The sequence below is a fragment of the Gallus gallus genome, chromosome Z (assembly GCF_016699485.2).
Source record: "Gallus gallus isolate bGalGal1 chromosome Z, bGalGal1.mat.broiler.GRCg7b, whole genome shotgun sequence".
Lineage (NCBI taxonomy): Eukaryota > Metazoa > Chordata > Aves > Galliformes > Phasianidae > Gallus > Gallus gallus.
In genome coordinates this window covers 11994098-12018058 of record NC_052572.1, presented here as the reverse complement: position 1 = coordinate 12018058, position 23961 = coordinate 11994098, and the positions used below count along the sequence as shown (strand labels likewise).

At 37.0% G+C, this 23961-nt stretch overlaps 1 protein-coding gene across 11 annotated transcripts in view; it reads right to left on the bottom strand.

The window, feature by feature from the left end:
- Positions 1-11509: 11509 nt before the first annotated feature.
- LOC427439 (Nipped-B homolog-like) overlaps positions 11510-23961 on the bottom strand; it is a 159425-nt gene continuing 146973 nt past the window's right edge. For 10 of the 11 annotated variants that reach the window (XM_046905814.1, XM_015277520.4, XM_040656537.2 and 7 more), the window contains 12 exons: positions 23358-23451; positions 23109-23263; positions 22747-22837; positions 19771-19944; positions 19019-19209; positions 18155-18262; positions 16547-16747; positions 16004-16150; positions 14377-14672; positions 13900-14074; positions 13093-13278; positions 11510-12514 (listed from right to left, as the gene is read on the bottom strand). In XM_046905814.1, coding sequence (XP_046761770.1) covers positions 12149-12514; positions 13093-13278; positions 13900-14074; positions 14377-14672; positions 16004-16150; positions 16547-16747; positions 18155-18262; positions 19019-19209; positions 19771-19944; positions 22747-22837; positions 23109-23263; positions 23358-23451 — 2184 coding nt within the window. In that variant the 3' untranslated portion in view covers positions 11510-12148. Of the gene's footprint in view, positions 12515-13051; positions 13279-13899; positions 14075-14376; positions 14673-16003; positions 16151-16546; positions 16748-18154; positions 18263-19018; positions 19210-19770; positions 19945-22746; positions 22838-23108; positions 23264-23357; positions 23452-23961 lie in introns of all 11 variants that reach the window. The other variant, XM_040656535.2, reaches the window with a different exon arrangement.

Sequence of the window (23961 nt, the reverse complement as noted above, 5' to 3'; positions counted from 1 at the left end):
GCTCAGCTATTTCAGACAAATTTTTCAACATCACGTTCATTAAATGCTTATGCATATACTGCAACACACAAATGTATTAAAAACAAGAATAAAAAAGTGTTTTCCACACAAAAGTGGAAAAAACAAATGGGATAGTTTGCTAGCAGTTGAGTTACACAGGTTAGCAAGACAGTGCACCTGCTGCAACCTGAAAAGAATTTAATTGTTCATAAATAACTTAAAGACCTTGTTTGACAATATGGTGCTAAAGATCAAAGTGTTTGTCATGGTTGTGTAATTTTGCTATTGGTATTCCACATCATAACATCATGGACAAAAGAGAAGAAGAACTACGTATCCTAGAGGACCTTACGGTCAGAGAAGGAAGATACATCACAGAAGATACGTCATCTGGTTGCACGTGGTCTTTTTCACTTTCGCTTGCTGCCGGGAGAGGAGTGGCTGTGCTTCCAAGCTGTGCGCCTTCATCAAGTAGGGCTTTCGGTTTCGGAAACCCTCTCACTCTCTCTCTCCCTCTCTATCGCTCTTTTGCTCTCTCTCATTTTGTTTGATTTATCATCCTTACTTTCAATTAGATTGTATTATATCGTGTCATCTTGCATTCCAACATCATAGTAAAATAAGTTCTCCTTCTTAGATCGTTGCCGCTGCTCCATTTTTTTTCGGGAAGCCAGGGGGCCCACGAGCCTACTGCCCCCCTGTCATGGGCACAGATCTATCTAGGTAACTTCGCGACAGTGTTCAGTTTTGTTGGGAGGGGTAGGAGGAGAAAATACAGAAAAAAAGCCATAAAAACTTTATTTATAAGAAGGATACTGAAGGCATTCAAAAGAGCTTTACAGTCTCTTCACAAATCTTATTCCTTAACACAGACTTTATAGTTTTGGGGCTGCGGTGCTCTCAGATACAGGTGACACCAAGCATTTAGTGTGTGATGCAGGTGTAAGATGGCTCATCCACTTTGCTCAAGGGATACATCTTTAGGTGCTAAAAGAAGAAAAGAAGTGCGGACAGTTTAATGCTGCAGTTGGCTTTCCTTTGTTTGACTCCTGATGCATGGCATCTCGAATAACCAAAAGAGAGTTAACCAAAAGAACTGAGCCAGTTCTCAGACCTCTCAACAACAGGGTTAACTATAAACTTCTATTTTGCTGATGTGGAAGTAGGTATGGAAAGCACATCCACACAGAGGACTAGGATCATCATCTGTTAACCAGGCTACTCCCACCCAATCAGGAGTTTTCTCTCACTTTCTCTTTTTGTATGATGACTTCATTTATTTTTATTTACATCCCAAGAGGGTCATTTTCTGAGCATAGCAGATTTGTATATTTTGTTCTGCACTGACACACTAAGTTAAATTTTAAAATGTTAAGAAATACCTCCAAGAGGTGTCTGTTCTCACAGAAGCTACAAGGATCAAATAAGTAAGAGACCTTCAAAGCAACTCCTAGAATCATTGTGTTGATTTAGAAAGAGATGTTAAAATATTTTTTCTCTAATATCTCTATAAAAATTTTTAGATGAAGTGCAACTGTATTTACATAGACCACTGCTTTTACATGGGATGAACTTTTCATGGTCAAAATTGATAAATAGGATTTTCTGTCTTTATTCAGCTAAATTACTGCCTTTCTGCTAGATTTGTTTTGAGTATCTTGTATTTGCCACTTTTTATTTACTACTTCTCGTTGTCTCTTATGTGTTTAGCCCTATCCTCCCCTTCGTTTGCAGTTTGATACTCCTTTGAGGCTTCCTCCAAGCTCCATTTTCCTCTTTAATTCTCCCCTCTACTACTGGCCAGCAGTGAGTTCTGAAACTGTATATTCTGGCTCACAGGTTGCCTCTTCCTCCTTCTTCCAGTCAAGGAAGCAGCAATTACCTTTATTACTGATTGTCAGGTTTGTGCAGATGTGACTTCCATGTGGCATTCTTCCAAGAAAATGATGACTCTTTGGGGACAGTGATTCTCTGGAACTGTAATGGTAGTGGCATGGCTAAGTCCTGAGGACAGTAAGTAGTAAAGAGCAGAAATAGATCTAAGTCAAATTTCTCAGAGGGAAAAAGAGCAAATGGGAAAAAATCCTATAAACCATATGATGAATTTGTTCCTGAAATGGCCCTATTCTTCCCTGCCTCCCCCAGATTATTGCCTAAAATGTGGCAGCAGCCCTAACATGTCTTTTATGAAAATTAGAAGTTATGTTTTTCACACTTTTCTTTACTGATATGTCTCTGTTGCACATCACATATGGAAATGCTCTTTCAAAACAGTGAGACATTCAAAATACAAAGTACGTTTCCTTATAGCAGCCACTTCCTCATTTACTAGTGTTCTTGGGAAGCAGAACATAAACATTTCCCATTTAAACATTAACTGCCTTTAACAACATTAATTGGCCCATATTTGGAAATGTTTATGCAGATATTCAGTGTTCCAGTAAGCTCTGTATGAAGAATCCAGTCAGGAATGGGAGCAGTGCAGCTTGACATCTGCTCTCGTCCATGTAATTTCTAACTACCGCAGAAAAAGTGGATGGAAGAAGCCCAATTAATCCAATGTGCTAATGTCTTCCTTCCATAAGCAGATAGATAGCTTCACCACCTCTTCAAAACCATCCTATCCCTCATCGTGCCAGAGGAATATGCAGTACAGCCCAAGCAAAATCTGTGTCAAAATTTGCTGCAAAATAGTCAGGAAATCAAAGATTTAGAAATTGTATTGCCATATCTTTGCATGTTGCCCCATGCAAAAGTACTTTTTACTTCTCTCAAAGGGAAGGAAGGGGAGCTGTTCTTTGCAAGTAATGAGTTCTGTTTTATCAAGAAAATGCATACACAACCCATCTTTCCTTTCATCAGCTCCAACATATAAGGTACAAGTTTTGCTAATGAAGTGCTGTTGATTACAACTACTTCAGGACCATTTTGCTGGAATGTAAGGCTGCAAAGGGAAAGCTTCCCAGTTAAGCTGAAAGCAGCTTTAAACAATAACCCTCCCTTCTTCCCCCCCCCCTTCCTGGAATGAAGACATACATACATGCAGTGCTGTGACCAGACCTCCACTAACCAGACTGCCTCTGAGGGGAGGGAATTTCATACAGCTTGGGGTTTGGATTGTTGTTACTTTTTATTTTTATTTTCTTCAAAGAAATCTTTCTGTGGAAAACACTCCATATACTCTCAAACTGATGGCCTTTTTCTCTAAGGTATACAAATGTACAATTCCACTCCCATAAATGGCTCTGAAGATAAAACAGAACATTTTTAATGCCCATGAGATAGTTCTCTCACACAGCATTTCTCTAGATAACCCTGTACTGGTTGAGGGCTCAGACCTGAGAAATCCATAGAGGAAAGATGATTTTTCAGCTGCCCAAAGTTGTGTCCTTAGCAGCATAGTGCCAGGATAATGATAGCAAAGGCAGTGGGGGACAGAACTGCCCAGTGCTTCGTTTTTAGCAAAGACACCAAAATAAGCTTTTGAGACTGATTTGAAGAAGAAAAAACACAAATTTGGCTGTTGTGTTGTAATTGTGCTCTTCCAAAAAATCTTAAAGACGTGAGTTCGTATTGTTTTGTTCTTTTAACTTGTCTATATTTTCAGAGGTAAAACCACCCCGTGTTCTGATGCTGCACTGAAACTCTTATCTGCAACACGCAGTTGACAATTGTCGCCAGCCATGAGTTTTCACAGATCACTGAGAGACAAAGTAATGTCCATCCCAGTGATAAGTGGGCAGAGAAGGATGTACATCACCATCTCTGCTGCTCTCTAATCAGACTAGGGCAGGTTCTGTAGTCAGAGCCTTGATTGGCGTGGAAAGCTCCCTTCCCTTGTCTAGGCTGTTGACAGATTCTTAAAACACTTTGTATGTCATCTTAGTGTAAGGAAACTGGTATTTACGCCAACAATCCTGCATTCCCCACTTCCTGACAGTCAGGGAAGACTGTTTAGTACTATTCAAAAACAATTAGTTCAAAACCAGCAGCAATTAAATGTTTGCAAAAGCTTGTGAGATGGAGATGGAGAAGATGCAGCCACATCTGCTGGCAAAACAGTTTAGAATTGCCTTAAAAGCCTTTTAACTTAGGGTAGGTGAATACACAGGATTGACAAATGAGATAACATCTGCCCATCAGTAGAACATATTTCATGTCAACATGGATGTGGAAGAGTGAAGCAAATCTAAGGCATCCTTCCGAAGCTAAGAGGAGTAGTGCCAACAGGTAGGATCAGGTTAATACTGTATCAGTTGGAGTATTTTGGTATTCTGTTGATCATCTATTTTCCTCTGAGAACAGAACAGCAGGGAGGGAGCAGCAGGTGATGATTTCACAGCAAGCAGGTGATCAGCAATCAAGAATTCTTGTGTCTCTGCAGCAAACAATGAGAGTCCGGTAATGTCCTTTTTTTTCTTTTTCCCTAAGAACTGGTGATGTGATTGGACTTTGGTCTGATATCCCATAAGCTAAGGGAGGGGCAGACTTAAAAGGAATGTAATGCAATGCTTGAATGAATGTAAGCACTTCTTCCTCTTCTGAAGCGTAGCAGGAAAACTAGCAAGGAAGTTTTGGAAGATATCCAAAAGATGGCAGAGGTAGCACATCAACTGCAGGTACACAAGAAAATCAAATCAGGAGCCACTAAAAGCAGTAGCATAACTCAGTGAGAGCAAATATCCTATTGGTCCCAGTAGAAAAAGTATGAGAGAATTTATCCACCTGTGAAAGGAAGAGCAGAGAGAGCCACATGGCACCATGCATTTGGCTGAGCCTTGGGCTGGAAGGGGTAACTCTATATTCACATTTACTGTACTCCTTCAAAGTGTTATCCATAGTAATGGGACAGGTCCGAGTGTCTGCTGGAGAGAGAGACAACAGAGAAAGGGAGAACAAAGATCATTAGAGGCATGCAGTGTTTTCTCATGAGAGAACTGCACATTTTTGCTAACCATGTTTTCGTCATTTTTTGTTTGGCTTTTGACATGAGCCAGACAGTGTATTTTGAAGGGGATTAGCTGCAACAAGCTGGAAATAGCAGTTAGTTAAGAAAATAGAGAGGAACAAAAATTAAAATGTAGAATGTGCATGATCTGTTGCAGACTGTTTGGAAGAATGCGATAGAAAAATGAGAAATGGAAGGAAAGTCTTAAAAAAATGATTGAGGCTCAAGTGGGGTGACTTCTGAGGGCTGCTTAAGTGGCACAAACTGCAGCAGTCTGCATTTTCCTAAAACACAGTAATGTTTTTGTTGAAACCCAAATTTACTTCACCAATCCAGAATTGGATTATTTGTATCTGACTCTCAGGTATGGAAGCCTTAGTGCTTTAAGATTAAGATGAATTTGTTTAGTTAAACTGTACACCTGGCCTTAGAAAATTTAGCGTAGATATCCTTTTTATGTCTATTTGAAACTGTTTGTCCAAAAATTTGTATTTTATTACTGTGTGTGCAACATCCTCGTATGTGTTATCATTTCTGGTTTCTTTGGTAGTTGCAGTAGGAACGTTCGGTTCTTTGGTTGTTTCAAGAAGTGGGGATACTGAAAACTCATCACCAATCAAACCCCCCAGGAATACAGTAGAATTAAAATAAGAAGAAAGAAAAATGTACACAAATGAGAAGATTCTACTTACATATTTATCTTTAGCGTGGAATTTTTTTACTAATCAGACAGTAACAAAATGGTACTTACACGTCCGTGACTGTTTTCAGATCGCACCATTATACTTTACATTGCAGAAGGCTGTTTCTTTGTCAGAGCTCTCTGGCTGAGGTATTTGAAGTGAGGGACTACAAGGAGATGTCAAATTGCAAGATAAAACAGCCTAATATATACAGGACTGGCATATATTCCTTATTTCCAAAAATATTGCCTAGTTAAAGAACAAATGCATGGGGAACATTCAGGAAACATCAATGGGTATTATGCTCCTTCACTCTTCAGAGTCACAGTCATACCTCTGAAGATGGAATGGGATGCATTCAGCTGTGGAATGAGCTCCTTTACATGTCCCACATGGGCTTGGAAACGATCAACAAACTGTACTTGTCTCCACAATATGTACTTGTGGTGGAGTCTGCCCTACAGTTTGTGTTTATTTAATTTAGAAGGATCAAATCTTTATTAGAAGCTCTTTCCCACACAACAGATACAACATGAGCTTGCTTTAGAGACCACATAGCACAGCTTCATGTAAGGTGTCAGCAAATTACTCTGATCCTAAAATGGGATATTTGTAAATAAGCTAAAATAACTTTGGTTTTCTTTATATGATGCATCAAATGAACAAGAAATAGAAAGAAGGTGAGTTGTTCACAAATCCCTCAGAGTTAAAAAGGACCCTCTGAGAGAAATACATGACTTGTTATGACCAAATATGTGCACTCCTGAAAATGACATTTAAGGGAGAGGCACCATTTAAAACTGAAGCCAGGAAAAGCTATAGCTAACTATGGAGCATCCAGCCCTACTTGGAAGTGGTCAAAGAGAATGGGGATATGTAGAAGGTCTTGCGTGTCAAACCTTGGGGTGGGCTGAAAGAGAATGGAAGTTTGGAGCGCGTGACTGAAAACGGGTGGAATGCAGACAGTGAGTCTGACTTCAGTTCGTTCAAATGGAGTTCTGTATGGGGTGAAATGGAATCCTCACTCAATAGAGCAAAGCAACGGTCAGAAGCCCATTAATTGCTAGTTCAGGAAATAATTTTGTGCGCAGTTTTTGCTTCAAATACCACTGACTCTTTGAGAGCATGGCATGCAGACCCTTTGGAGGAACAGATCATTTAAGGAATAAATTCATGCCTTTCCAGAACTCAACATTAATTAAAACAGTGCTGATGTTGGTTTTGACAGACAGATTTCTAAAATAGTTTTTGGTTAAAGTTCTGAGTTTTACGGCCTGCTGTTGAGATGAACAGAACTGAGAACTTTCTATAAAAATGTGTAACAGCCATTGCATTTTTAGAACACTGTAGTATGTGAATTGTTATTTTTTCTAACCACTGATTTTAGACAACTAAAAAGAATTGAAGAGAGACCCAAATCATAGAGAACTTGGCACTGCATGGATCTAATGTGCAGTTTTGTGTTTGGAGATGAGGCATTACTGCTCAGAACGACACCAGACTGATGGTGTTCAGGACTGGCCTGGGAAAATTCAGAATCAAAAAAGTTTCCTAATAAATATGAAACTGATGGATTTTCTCAAGAGATCGTTACACATCAGTTGTCTGTGCTCACAGCAGGAAGCAAAATCCATTCAGCTCATCTACACATGTAGTGATTGAAGTGCAATTCAGCTTCTGTATTACCCTGTACAAACATAACCCTAGCAAATGAGACAGAAAAAGCTGCAGTCTAAAGGAAGCATGTCTTCAGTTTGTGTCTGTACAGAAACATCAACTGTAGTGAGAGCACTGTGCTGTTTTCAACAAACTGTAGCTCTCTGTTGCACAGAGGAATAGTTAAAACAAATAGAGAAGGTTTCTTGGGAAGGTTAATGTGGAAGTGCATCGTAGGTGAGCTGATTCACAAGAAAGGATGATGGGAGGGAGGACAGGGAAAGGCAGACATTCAAATATAGCAGCTGAAGAGTTGCCCCATGCAGTGTGTTTGGTGCTCATAGCTGCCATTTCCAAAAGACAGGCTACACTGCAAAGCAGAGGTGGCACGCTGCTCATCTGCAGAATCACTGGAAGGGTGGTGGGTGCAGAGCAGCTGTATCACTATTTTCTAGCACCTAGGAACTAAGAACTTTCCACTACAGCTTTGACAGTGCTATTATGCAGAAAATTCATGAAAACCAAGTTTGTCTAAATAGTCCCTGAAATGCTGAGAAATGCTTGCCACTCTGAGTCACCAGCTGTAGCCCGGACAACTGCTGTAGATCCCCTTTCCTAGAGAGATGGGTGCTAAAATGTATGTCACACACTTGCACAGCCTATGGACTGGTGTCTGTTGCCTGCGTGGGCATCCACAGATTGTTCCCCACAGGATCAGTTGCCTCCCTCATCTTCTCACTCACCCCAAAACCAATGCATGGACTAAGAGGGTTTTTGAAGAAGTTTGGAAGAAACATTTTACAGCTCAGTATCTGCAGGGTATGCAGTTACACGTATGTCAATGAGAACAACTCCTTCCTCATACAAACAAACTCAATCCAAACTCAAATGGGAAATGGGACATCTGAATCATGTTTTAGAAGCAGTGTAGGTCTGATCGACATTAGAATGGCGAGAATTATCTCAGAATGAATAAAGCACAGTGAGAATGGGTTTAACTAAGCGTATGTGCGATCCGGGATAAAAACCTGCAAGTGTCATTCTGGAAGGGTTCAAACTGAACTCTTGAAACATTTATTTTAAATAAATGAAATATGAAAATACTATGGATTTATTTGTATATAACAGTAATACTTTAATATTTAGTCAAGGAACCATGAAATCTAAAAACTCACAACTTACATTCAGAACTCACCTAACCATTACAACTCAGTACTTCAATGACAAATTCTGGAAGGGATATGGAAACACTTGTACAGTTATGGTGTGGCTCTAAAGTGAGTGGGAAGAAGCTAAGGTACAGGACTTGTGCCTTGAGCTCCTGCTATTTCTAGTGTTGGGCACATGAACAAAAAGCAATAGATGTTTCTTTGAATTTATCTCCATTAAAACCTGCGCGGGGCTTGGAGTTAAAATGCATTGTTGGCTTTACAGTAAGGATCAATTGAACTGATCCATTCATTAACCTGGAACGTTAACACCTGCATTAGGCAGAATACACTGCTGTTCAATTAGCACCAGACGAGTCAGACTCTATTATAAACTTTTTGTCATGAGCCACAAACACATGTAAGGACTGTTTCAGTGCTAAAAGGTATTCGTGTTAGAGCTGCAAGAGATTTGATGTATGCTGAGCACAACCGACACCGACAATGCTCTCACTACTGACACCACAATGGCAAACAAAAACTGAGGTTTGACTCAGGTTTTAAAACTGTAAATAGCTTTTTAATGGCCACACCTCACTGAAATGCTTATGCTGAATATTGTCCTTTATACATGTTAATCATTGATATAAGCAATAGAGAACCTCAAAAATACAAAAGGGCATTACTGGATCATTTAAAAAAATACTTATTTGTACTTAAAAGTTTTGTCAAAAACTATTGTGATCTTTTATAGCTGCAGATAATGAAAATATTCAAGAATTATTCTGGAATTTTACAGTACTGAGGTGGAAGATTAAAAATAACCATCTCATTCCATCAGATTGCGGAAGTGCCCGTGTTTTCCTTAAGTACAACATGGATAGTGTTAATTCTGAACGCCTGACAACACCCCTTTGCTACACAAGGGACCACAACAAGATTCCACGTACAGAACTGGTACGCAAAGGGAGAAAGTAAGAAGAATAAAAAATCCAAGTATTATCGTTACGTATGTAAAAATCTATAGCCATACAGTGAAAAAATACTACCAAGCTATGTCAAAGCAAAGGAGTAAATTCTGTTATTGTTATCAATTACTGCACTGCAGTACTTTTCTTAATTTTTTCAATTAACGCAGTGAGACCCTTCAGCACGGATCGCGCTGCTGCCAACCACGCGGCTGCCGCGGGTACCCCGGCACTGCTGCCTCAGGGCCGGAGCAGCGCGTGGTTCGTAGCTGCACCCCGGGCTGTTCTGCACTGCTGAAAATCAGCAGCCCACATTACACAGACAACGTCAGGAACTTCTTTCCACAACGGCCCTGCTAACTCTTTCTTTCGCAGCAAGCAATCTGAAGGCCTGTGATAGCCAAAGTGACAATAAATCTTACTATCAATAGTACCGAAGGGGAAAATTCAACTCTTAACTAGTGAGGATGTTATCAATTTATTTAATTATCTATAACTGGTTTTATAAGAAGTCTGCATTACGCTACAGCCAGCAGATCCCCACAAGGAGCACGTGCGCCCTTTGGCATATCACACAAAAAGGAACCAGTTCAAATCTTCTCAACTGAGACAAATTTAGACATCCGTTTTCTATAGTTTAATTATAATTATACCGATAATTTTATTCTAATAAATATCAAACAAATTAATATTAAGCAAAACAAAACAAAAAAATCCCCAAACAAAAGAAAGCAACAAAACAAAAAATCCCCAAGAAACAAAAACGCCACAACTCTGCTATTGGGAAAGCCACATGACCAGGAAAAAAAAAGAAAATAAAACTATTTATGAACATGGAAATGCTTCCATTACATATGAAAAATGATGCTTTGATATAAACCAGAAATGCCTAACAGATGAGTGACAGCAATCTGAGACTGCATCTGTGTAAGCAGTTCTTGCTTCAGTCACCAGGAGTTCACCCTTGCAAAGCATTCTCAGCTTTCTACTTAACAACATCAACAGGGAAGACAAAAGGTTGGGAAAACGTTTCTGTTCCAGTGGTGGAAGAGCAAACAGGTATTTCCCACTGGAACAGTTACTAAATAGATTCTGAGGAGTTATTACTCATTTCAGTTTAACATCATCTCTGTACTTGACTATTTTGGAATGCTGTTACTATTCCTCACAAACTGAATCAAGTATTGAGAGTTCTGCAAGCTGCTTTCAATAAAAATATCCTACCATAACTTAAATTTGTAGAAGAAAATGTACTGAGAAATATTAACTTACTGAGGAACACCTGTTTTGGATAAACAGATTTTTGAACACAGCAGGGTTTAATACACTCTTTAAAAAGATACTGTTTGAGATTTGCTGCTTTGCAATCTTCTGCCTTTGTTGCAATCTAGAGAACTAAACTGCTTATGAAAGGCTCGAGGCAATGCAGTTGAAGCAAATGCTTCTAACAGCTTTCAGCAATATTTATGTTGGTTTGTTTTTCAATTTACAAAAATGTGGAAATTCAATTAGTAAAAAAACAAACAAATAAACAAAAAATAGCCTAATATACAAACTTGAAAAAAAATTCATTTGTGAAGGAATGTAGTGTGATTGCCCAGATCCACATCCATTCACTCCTCAGATATTGGTAGCTATTTCCTTTTTACACAGACCTCTGTGTTTCAACCCAGATTGATGCATACGTGGCCACATAGCCCAAGCAGAAGATTCATTCAACTTCCCCAAAGCTTAAACTATCATAAATTACCATTTGGACAGCATTAGAAATAAATTGAAGCATACAAGGAATAAACTATAGTTTCTTTTTATATCAAAATGTACTCTTGAAAATGTGTTTGGCACAGTGCTAAATCATATAGTTAATACTAAATATTGCAGGATACAATCAAACCCTGGAGTTAACTTGTGTTTACACCCTTTAAGGGATAAAAATAAAAGGATACCAATTATTCAGAAGTCAGCCTATACAAACTGTATAAACAATATCTTATGTATTGTTCTGAAAACCACTGCTATAGTAAATTTTACATAAAAGACTGTAAAATAATATAAATGGATTTAAACAGATCTTTACAATAAGAAATTCAAATGGAAACAGACAAGTAACAAAGAGAAGTAAAAAAATTTATTGCAGTATTCGTTCCACCAGATTTGCTGGGGATCCCTTTTTTGTATTATTTCAGGGTGACCTAATACATCAAAATCTACATTTACAAAAAACCCCTCCTGCAGATAGGTCATAGATACTGCATGCTTTTTTTTTTTTTTTTTTTTCCCCTCTTTTTTCTTCAACAGAATAAATTATATATCCAGGAGATTCTGCCATTTTACAGCCTGGAAAAACAATGCTTCCCTGGAAACTGGGCTAAGCTAAAGAAAGCCATCCGCTGCTAGGTTAAACTCCAAGAACACTTTATTAAGAACATTAACAGACTAATTTCCAACATTCACTTGTTTATTTTTTTTTTAAACAGAAAGTTTTTTTTTCAAGATATAAACAATTTTTTGTTAAACTATAATACAGTGGGAGTAAAAATGAACTGAGAAGTTTCTGCTGCACAACAGCGAAGGAAGCTCCCACAAAAATGTTTACCAAACATTTCCTTCTTTTTTCCTGTGTCCCAGGTTCCATTCTTACTCTTCATTTAACTGATTTTTAATTTTTTTTTTTTGCCAGAAAGTTGATATTTCAAGTTTTTCTGTTATTTCAATTCGTGTAAATTTGGCTGCATGTACAAATCATTAGCTCGAAGTTCCATCCTTGGCGGCATACAGCGATCGTAAAGTCTGAACAACTTTATTAGTCAGCTTATTAGCACTCGTTAGAGCAATTTTTTTGTAAATAATGTCTGACTCTTTAATAGTGTCTACCCAAGGCACCAGTTTGCGGCCATCACGGCGCTTAGCCTCAGTCCAGGAGCCACTGTAGGAGCCTGCCATCCACTGAACACTGAAGCCATTGCTGGTTTTCTGTACTACTCTTGCAATTTGTGGTCGATCTTTGTACTTTGGACAGCAAATAGCGATGACATCCATGACATCAACACTTTCATTCATCTGTGAAGCCAACTCCGTAGAGTCTGAATTTCGTTTTGACCTTCTCAATGACTAAAACATTGGGGGGAAAAAAGACCAAGTGTTACACAAAAGAACTTTAGTGAAATTATTGCTTTTATTGCTTTTAATCCCTTGACGCCGGGAGTTGGGATTTCCCGGCACACATTCCATTGCCGGCAATGAGACGCACCGCGACCGCCAGCGCCAAGGGGTTAACATCTCCTTGTAAAACCACATACTCTTAATTTGTACCCGTGTCTTTATCTCTTAATGATATATAAAATTATATATACACATGAATCATAAAGCTACATAAAAACTTGGCAACAATAAAAAGGATAACACACAGTACATTCCAAAGGAAAATTAATAACTTTTTATACTGGATAAATCTCATTTTCTAGGTTTTTTTTTGTTTGTTTTTTTTTGTTTTTATTGTCTTTTCTGTTAAACTTTCTACAAAAGTTGTATAAACGGTTAAGTAGAGAATCTCTATCTACAAAATGCTTTCTTTCATGTGGATTACATTACTTGGTGTACATTTAATATAATAGACTGACATTTATAAGCACATAAAAATCATTTTACGTAATACGCTGCGAAATACGTTGACTCCTCCTCCGCCTCACCCCTGAAGTGCCTCCTCCTCTATCCTCCCCATCACTTTCATCGTCCTCTGTCTCAGCTGCATTGTTTTTAGGGCTGCCTCCTCCAAGCAGCGAGGTAATTGCTTTGTTCCGAGCATTTGTGCTAGCTGACACCTCTCCATCTTCTTCTTCTTCATCAGGATCCAAATGTTCCATAAGGAGCTTGAACTAAAAGAGACCACACAGATTAGTCCACACTGTAACTTTTGAAACACATATTTACAAGATGCTACATTAAATAAAACCAAATGAAAACATAAGAATGCAGTAAAACAAAAGGCAGCTTCAAACTTGAGCAGCTCCTGTGTTCTCCTCTACACACTTCTTTTTGTCCTCTCATTTCCTACTGGATATCTAAAGCTTTCTTTCCATGTTTCCATAATTTCCAAGTTTTCTCTAGTTAATACTTTAAAGAGCTGCCAAGAAGAAAAAGAAATGATAAATGTACTGGACCTATTCTATCTCCCTCTGATGGAAGTGAACACGGTCAAAAAGAACAAATTACAAAGGAAAGGATAACAGAAATTAGAAAATACTTTGTAAAGATGAATATTGTTTAGTTAAAACTATTGTTTGTTGTATTTAAATTCATTGGGAGACTTTGAAAAATAATACAGCTAAGCATCCTGAAAGGAAATTGTGTTATCATAATATTGCATAAGATAACCAGGAAAACAACATTTTCAGATTTGAAATGTTCATCCAATCCAAGAGCATCTTCTTTCAAGTCTGAATTGTGTTAGCTGGTTTAGAAGAGTTATAGATACTCTGCTGGGCAACTTTACTTACATCTAAGTACTGTTTTACTATACTCCTCTTCACTTCTTCAGTGATCTTGGAATTAGCCATATCACTCCGTAGAAAATCCAGAGTTTGTTTTGGATGGAAATGCACTCCTGTCTTCCTGTTTATCGCTTTATCATAAACTTTTGCAGACTCAGATGGAGAATATTTCTGAATTTTACTGTTTAAGGAAAACAAGAGAGAAAAGCTTTTGCAGACATACCAAAAAATTTCAAAGAAAAGTTTTTAAAATTTTCAGCTCACACAGATATATTTGCGTCATTTCATATACAACAGACATCCTGATAAGAAATGAAATCATTGCCTTTTCTAAACTAACATTTCTGTTTCATTGCATCGATTTTTTACACTTATGCTTTTTCTTTTATACAAATCCATTTATTAAACTGAGTCACAATCAATTCTCTAACGAATGTCCAGACTTAATCCTTACCAAGAAGTCACTAGACTAAGTATCCTTACCTATCAGAGAATCCGCAAAGGTTCTTTAAATGCTGTTTCAGCATCAAAAGTAATAATATGCCTTGAGACACATTTGCAAATTCAATTAAAGGAGCTGAGTTTTCTGGTAAACATTTCATCACAGCATTTATATCATTTTCTTCATCAGAATCTGAGTCAGAATCTACTCGTTTTCGTAACCTCCGAGGCTTAGAAGCTTCCTCTTCACTTTCGCTCTCACTGCCACTATTACTGTCACTCTCAGTCTCCTCATCTGATGAAGGCTTTCTTTCCTTTTTTTTGTCTTTCACCATTGACTGTGAAACAGAGAATTAACAATCCATAAATAGGGTAAAGTAGATCAGCATGAATTCCCCGAACAATGTTATTAATTCATAAACCCAAAGATTAAAATTACCTATGGCAAAAAGATACTCAACTGTCCCCTGGACTCCCCCTCAGAAAAGCTGATCTGAAGACCACATTTTTTGCAAGGTGGGTACAATAGAAGTAAATGAAGCAACAAAGACTTCACAGCCGTTTTAAAAAGTAGTGTTAGTAGTGCCAGAAAAATGTATTAGAAAGCAGAGTACAATAAAAGAGTAAATATAAGGCAAGTTTTTTTCTGTCACCTGGATATCATTTTTGGGCATTACATCTACTTCCACATGTACTTAGGTACAGAGTTGTCCCAGCTTTTGATAATTCTTGCTTCTGTTAAAATTCTATTATATTAATTACACTGTTGATCAAAGAAACCCCAAGCAATAGAACGCAGTGCTACTAGAAATCAGTTCTGCTACTTGTAGAGCTACAGTTTCACACTTGCATTATTACCACACATCTACTGTGACTTTTTGTAACACATAACTTGATGTTCCCATGGGTATCTCATTCTCACTGTGCTACAGTGGTGCTCCATCTGAAGAATGTGCTCCAGACTGTCACAGTTTAAAAAGCAACTTTTGTAGGGTTGTACTCAAAACAGTGTAGTTTCCAGGCATCAGCTGACTTAATGGTCAGATTGGAAAGTCTTGAAATGGGTTTGCTTCCTAACAGGTTGGACCTAACAGCTCTAGAGTTGTCCAGGAAAGTAAGGCTCTTAAGTATTTGAGAAACAGAGGTCTTTTGCTTACAGTGTCGTGTATTCCATTACAACAGATTCTATGCCATGACCAGAGTTTTTATATGCCACCTTATGCAACTAAATTCTGTGTACTCTTTTCTTGTAGTAAACACTGTAGTTTAAGTTTCTCAGGTGAAACACATAAAAATAACATCAGTTACTTGATGACAAAACAAATTAAACAGCAAACATGAACCGCAATAAATCAGCATTTCATAGTGATTCACATAACTTATTATTTACCAGAAATACTACAGAATTACAGGTATTTAATATCAATATCTCAAAAATCATCATTCTTTTTTAATAACGTAAGCAGCAATGTGAGGAAAGTTTTTAATTAGCATCTTCCAGATCCAGGCCAGAGCAGAAAGGGGTTGTTTATTTTTCAACTAATGGTTATAAAGTAATGCTGCTTGTCCATATCATCATAATCATACTACACTCACTAAAAAACTGACGAAATTATAGAAATGTTTATGTTGCCATTGTAATAAATACATTAAATTTAAAGGCACATACCTCTTTAAATGACTGTAGTAGGTTGCTACCAGAAACTGATAGTGTAATGTCTATATGATGCATTATAAACAGTGGCTCTTCCTGCGTTTGATAAGGAAAACAGGCTAGATTGTCTGCTATGTACAAGAGCATATTCACCTCTGTTTTCTGGGAAATAAATAAATAAATATAAGCGTACATATAAATACACACACAAATACATTAGACTCATACACTTGTACTGTGCTCCTAACAGCCTAGAGCAAAAATAATCATCACAGATTTTATTCTAGATACTTCCCATCCCACTTTAAAGAACATACGTTAAGATGAACATACATTATTTCTAAACAATCCAAACTGAGATATAGAAATATAGAGAAGGATACAAAATTAAGAAGCACATTCTGTTACACAGGTCAATACCTCATATGACAGAGTAAAAGAAAACATACTAGGGAAATAAATTATCAATAATTATGTCATAGAAATACATTGTGAAAGGAGAATTTAATCCTGTAATGCTATATCAAATTTCTTTTTGGAAGAAAAGACAATGCTTACTGCAGTATCATCGAAGAGATTGAGTAAAGAAATTAGAAATGCTCGTCTGTGTTGACGGTTCCCTCGGATCATAGAATATAGGTGTGAACACAATGCACTGGATGATTCATCGTGTCTAAAGCCTCTTACAGGATCCTTTGGGCAGGTATTGATTGCCTGTTGTACCTGGTAAGACATCTTCATACCAGCCACTGCTTTCATCTGAAATGAGGAAGTACTCATTTTATTTTAATTGCTTTCAAGGAGTTAAACTGAAACGTGAAATAATATAATTCTTGCCACGGGAAATTTTAAACAAATGCCTGTGAATAGAAACCACTAGCATGTTTTTTAGCTTATTTCCTTGTGAGCCACTGCTCACCTGAATTTTAGCTTATTCTATGTTATGATACTCTGGAGCTCTTGATCTACTCTTGATTTGCTCTTGAGGTGCTAGACAGGTTATAACAGAATTTGTGGTGCAGATCAAAATGTCTTATGAAATGTTTTCACCACTTACCTATATAAAACATTTACAGCTAATCTGTTTACCAACTGCAGCATGGTATTCCAGTTTAAACTGCTTTGAAGAATAGACAGATGTTCATACATCTGTAGAATATTTTACCAAATATGTATGCTTATGTCAACTGTAGTGAAACCAATACTTTCAGCCCATATAAGTGAAAATTAACCATCAGAAATTGAGATTTTTTTTTTTGCATATATAACAGAATTTCCAGCTGATTTTACTTACTTCAAGGCTACTACTCTATTTTCAGAACAAACTGAATCTTTAGGTAGGTTGCAGATCCAACTCTTCTCACAATCCCTTTTCTTCACTTCAACATGATTATATCCTCATGTATACGTTGTTTTATATCAGAACTGCCTAAAGAGCAAACCTCATAGTTGGCCTTCACCTACTGCATTAAGTGTATGTTTGGATACCATGAACAGTACAGTGTTTCAATCTCAGTAGAAATACAGGCAGCTTTTGGAACTTCCATAAAGCAGTACACATATTGAACCAAGAATGGAATCTTCTGCAATGAGGTATGAGTTCTGCAACTCTGCTTCATATCTCAACCAGAACTAATGACACTATGCCACAACTCAGCAAGTCCCCTGACTGAGCCCTCAGATTTTTCTTTAGCAATATTTCCCGTTCTAAATACTGTCCTATGCTGCCTATGATCAGATTACATTTCAATAAAGTCTCAATGCTCTAAAAATTCAAATACATACTACTCTAAGGACCTCTTCTTTGAGCAAGGTGTTCTGTGCCTTAGTATACAGATACAGGTAAGTTACTTCTATACATAATGAAACAGCTGTCCTTACCTTTTATAAAATAAATACTCTTATGTACTATCCAGTGCAGAAAATATTGTGAATTAGAAACTACAGGAAATCTTACATTGAAACTGATGCTTCATATGGTTATATTCTATTACAGACTTCCTGTTTTTATGAACAGAAATCTTTGAGGAGGGGAAAGAGTTGAGATCTTCTGTACAATTGCTTATATTGATTGTTAGTTTATAGTCTTCTTCTGCAGCTGTGGCACATTCAAGCTAAACCATCAACAAACAGTATTGTGTAAAACTTTACATTATAATTACTTACGTGAATGAAACCAGCATACTTTTTGTCTATTTCCACCAACTGCTGGTCAGCTTTGTTTCGCATAGAAGGCTCTGGATCTGTGCCCATAGCAATTAAGTATGGCACACACTTGAAAAACAAATGAAATGATTATTTGGTCATTATACTACCTCTTTCTCACTCTTTGTTCTTCCATTATACTGTTCTTGTATTTTGACTACTGTAGAAATTAGAATAGGAAGCTCTCTGCAACTTAACCTCCAGACTACTTTTTGCAAGCAGAGTACAATATACACGAAAAACCAGCATTAAAAATAATGGTGTAAGTTGAGCAGGGTTTCAGGTTGTATTCCTGTTTTTCTCAAACTCCAAAAAATGCCATTTAAAAAAACTCATACCACTTCTGACTGAATATGTATGATGGCTGTAGCATTAAAAACAACATGAATAAAAATAATGCATATAAAAGCATGTAAGAATAATGGTGATTATGACTGAAGACAGTTTGGACACTGGAGGATATGGATACTGATGTAGAGGCAAGCTGACAGTTTCCAGTACAAAGAGTAAAAGGAAGAAAAAGACCTGGCATGCATCTGAAATTTATAATAGAAAAGTAACATGATCCAGTGTCAGTTTGAACATGCTCTTTAGTCACTGGCTAGATGTTACAGCTTGATCCAAAGACAAGAAAAAACAACATTTGGAATCTCACTGGCTAACCAGCTAACACATATTTAAAGTACGTTTTCTACAAAGCAACTTTGCTAAAGTAAGAAATCACTGCAACACAGCTACAAGAGGAACACTGGAAATTCACCTAGCAAGCGTAAAAACCTCTAACAATAACAACCCCATTCTCCCTATCAGAAAAGCCTACCATACCTGAACAGGATGGATGAGACCCTGGTTTAACGTCAGTGCAATGACATTTAGAGCAAAGTGGCGTACATTGGACTGGGTATGAAAGAAAGCCTCAAGGACCTGTTTGAGATACAGCTGCATGATGGAACTACTCATCCCTGAGGAAATATCACCCATTTCTTTCAGGTCTTCCTGTTTTGCTACTTTTTTCCCTGTAGAAAGGATAAAATAAACAGCACACTCACCACAGTATAATAATTTACTTCACCGTTAATTGACACGTGCTGATAAGTTTTACTATGTACACAAACACTTCAGCTGTTTTAGAATGGGTTTTATGATCTCATGAATAATAGAACAATTGGATGGCAAATATTCTTCAAGATAGATAACTAGAGATGCAAACTTAATTAAATTCTTGTTCCTTAGTAAATGCTTTTCATTTTAAAAATGCCTTATTTTTTCTCATTTTGTATCTGCAGTTTAACCTCAGATAAGATTTTGATGGAAAGTATTACTATCATCATTACAGCAATTACATATTTTGGATTAATTCCAGGATTTATATGACTTCAAAGTTAATAATAAGCTACAGTTCTCAATTTGCCTATAGCACATAATGAATTCTGAAAATACCTCTAGGATACTTCATGGACAATATTATTGATAAATAACAGTCTTAAGAGATTCAGTTCACATATACAGTGATTGTATGCAAGAAAGTTAGATTTTACACAGATGAAATAATTAGCACAGAAGAACTCAACACTTACAGTCTCTGTCTGCCTGCTGCATACGTGTGTCCTCCTCCTGCAAGTAGGTCTGGAGGTTTTTTAACACCTGGATTTTTAGGTTTACTGAACAGTTCTTATCTGAAAGAATGCTGTTGTACAGAGTCTTTACTTCCTGTTCAAACATTAAGCTTGGGTGTTGTATAAATGCAAATCCTAAGGGTGGAAAAATAGGACATATTGTACATTATTATAATATAGAAATTGTATTACTATTTTTTAAGTCTTGCTTCAAAACAAAGGTATGAAATGTATGCCCTCCCGCTCCTACAACAGTATTGCTTTTCAAGTCCAAACAAAATTGCTTTTTCATATGGTCATTGTCCAAAACTTATAAGGAGTTCTATCAGCAACAGCAATACACTTGCAATACACTTCAGAAATACAGGATGCTGACCCATGGCAGCTGCAGAAAGAAGAGTTACATGCATCCAGAAGCACATCCGGTATGGCGGCCTGCACCTAAATCATTAGAAGCTCTCTAAAGAACAAGTGAAGAACAAAACCAGAAATAACCCGTTGTAGAAAAACTGATAAAAATCATAAGCATTTAAAAATAAAATTTTAAAAGAAAATAACGTAGTGAACAGAGTAAAATAAAATTTATACCTCCTGCTGTCATCAGTCACCTACTAAGGACTCTTGAAAACTCTCTGAAGTGCTTCCAAAACTACACCTTTTGGAAGATACACACTATAAAAGTGTTTTCAGAAGCAGCTTTACCCTTCACAAAGAATTGGTTACCCTTAGTCAGAGAAGCCTTTATTTCATAAAAACTTGAATAAAAATATAAATTAGCAACTCTATGTACCATTATAGATCATATGTGTAGACTTAGAAGTGCTGACAACTTTTCAGTTTCATAAAGAAACAGTAATAGAAACACTATGTCTCTATTTTAACTACATTTAACTACTATTTTTTTTTTTTTAAGGCTGTTAAAGAAAAGTGAATATTAAGTGGCTACAGGAAACTAATACTCTCGATGAACAGAGACAACATAAAAAACTGAATGGGAAAAAAGTGACAGCAAAAAAAAAATAATACAAAATGATGCAATGTATTAAAGTGGCTGTAATGAAGGGAAGACTGAGCTAGATTTTTAAAAATGGCTCTGTGCACAGAGAAGACAGTATGTGTAATGGCGAAATCTAGGGCAAAACCTCAGTGTGACTGATCTCATTTCCATCTCAAAACAAGGAGAGGACAGAAGGCAGAGGATGTGGAGGGGAAAAAAATGAGAAAAATAGAGATGATGGTCTCTGAAGTATTTAGTATAACTGTGTATTCTATACAACTGTATTGTAATGTTTATAAGTCAATCATGTCTGAGGAAGTTCAATCCATTTTTAAGGTTAATTTGAAATAAAAACAAAAACAAAAGCAAGAGCATATGCATGTGTAATAGCCCATAATCCATTCCTTCCTTCAGTCACTCAAAGGACTTTAAAAACACCCGTATTCTCAAGGAAATGTTTACATTCCATGTTTTGCAAGTGGGAAAGAAATCTTACTTGGTATAGTAATTTCTCATAGAGGATGAAACATAAAACATCTGCTATGTTCATTCTGTTAAGAGTGAACCTTGGCCAAGTAAGACTCTACCTATTAGATAGTTGGAGGTTTAGCTATACTTAATACCTAAATTTTAAATCCTCAACCTGGCTTGAAGGTACACTGGGAAAAGAACCACAATTACTCCTCAAAAGACTTACAGTTAAGCTACATCCCTCAACAGGAGTGATACACATCAAAGAAAATGCTAAACTTGTTTAGTGCCCTCACTGAAAGGACTCAATAGCAACTACTGATAGAAAAGTACAAGTTCTTCATGTGACTCTTTAACTACGTGTGAATATTGAAATTGCTTGTTAGTCCTTTCAATCTTCTTGTTGTGCACAAATGTTGAATGACTTGACAACGGCTCAATTAACAGCCAGTAAGATGGAACTTTGTCCTGTATACCACATCTGGACACATGCAACAGCTAGTTCTCAAATAGAATGCAAACATAGATTAGATCAAGGTGTCACTTAATACAGTAGTCTGAAGTTTAATTAAAATGAAGAATGAGGTGATTACAGGCAGAGAGTAAAAAAGGGCTATTCTGTTTCCACCCCTTCCCCCAAACTGATCACAGTTCAGATGAATTTAGCAACATTTTTGGCTAATGCAATATTGTCAGCATCTGTGAGTAAAGCAATCATGCCTGCAGTTAGCCTGGCAGCCTCTGTCCTTCATGCAGCATCCTGGGGAGGACAATTAAATTGGATTGAAATAGTGCTGTGCACCTTGATGAAGTGCTTGGAAAAACTTCACTAGTCCACAACACTGCAGCATTGCTCCTGCAAATGAAGATACTCTAAAGCCATTAAACCTGCCTAGCTGTTTGAAATGGTTTCCCACAGAATATCACTACAAGACTAAGTCTTGATTCTTAGAGTCATCTAAAAAGCAAACAAGACATCGGCATAAGGAAGCAAATTCTTTTCCATTGTGAAACTACAGCTCACAGCTAAATTATAGCAAGCTGACATCCATAAGAACAGAATTGCTCTGGAAACCAAGGCCTATCTGCCCAAAAAAGATCCTCTCATAAGTATAGTTTCTGTCATTGAGCAGAGGATGAATGTGATACAGAACACTCAGTGGCAGTTTAAGCACTACTGCAAGTCACATACACCATACTATTGCCTTAAGACACCACTTATTTAAAACTGAAATACAGAGCTCTACTACTTTAGAAATCCACTGCTTTTTAAAACTTGACACACATCAAGAGGCATTCTCCAGCAAAACCCTGCAGCAGACACACACAACTAACCATCCCTTTGACAGCATTTGCCTAGCAATTTGTCAAATAAACAGGCAGTGAAATTTGATTTTATAGAAATTCCGCTTTTACTACAGAAACACTTGTGCTCCTGCAGAAGAATAAAAACTATTAGCATGTCTTACCCAGGCCAATAATGGCTTTTGTCTGTACTTCTTCGTCTGAATGCTTTGTAAAATACATCAGCAGTTCAAGTACTTTATCCTTAATGTTAACCTGAGCAAATTAAAACAACAACAAAAAAAATAACAGCTATTTGGAGATGAAACAGATGTTTTAAATCTCTTATAAAACCCATAAATAACAAAAAGTAAAGGAGATACACAGTATTAATGCACAGCCTTTCCACATACTTACAGACCCAAAAACATTACTGTATGCATAATGAAAAAAACAGCTTTGAGCAGCAAGGAATACTGTGCTTTCAAATAAAAGTAAAGCAGTCAATACACGTAAGATTTGGAGAGTAAATATGAGTTATTTTTACCTTACTGTTGCCCTTAAAATCTTCATGGTCAAAATCAAAATGCCGACACAGTGCTCCAACAGTGAAAAGTGATCTAAGGAGTGCTGGTTTATTGGCAGTAAGTATTGTACTGTTGGGGTCTTCTTGGTGTTGACTTTTTAATTTTGAAAGTGCACCTACAGTAAAAGTTTTAATCACAGTGTTTAAACATGGTGCATCCCTAAGACTTGTAACCAAAACTGGAAAAAATTACGTTATGATTTTACTTACCATAGTATCTATTAAAACAGGCCCACACAAACTTGTAATTCTGGGTGACCTTGTTCACAACAGACCCAAGGCAGCTCACACAATGTTGAACAACCTAGGAGCAAGAAATAACAAATTAATCATGTAATTAGAATTTAAAATTGATTTTTTTTACGGAATTATGTATAATAAAAACAAACACTCCAACAGTCAGTCTCCTAGATGTGCCCAAACTCATAATCATTAGATTACATATGTCAAATTGAAAGTAATGCCTCCTAATTTATTTTCATGGAAACTACAACAGATGCAAACATAGAACAAATTCTCAGCTACAAAACATTATTTTTCAATGTAGCCACCACCATTAGCCAATTTGTGTGGATGAGCTGATCAAGACCTTCTTCATTTCATGCTATGACAACTGGACACGGCCGTCTGGAATGTGGCTTATCTTTCATGCTACTGTCATCACTGCCAAAAAGTGCCATCTACCACCTCATAGTGCTCATGCTCACTGTTTGGTTTTCATAAACATTAAGCAAGTGTGGAAGAATGTCAATGATTGCCATTTATTCTGCATAGAGGAATTCAATGACTCACCTTTATTTTACACCTACTTCCA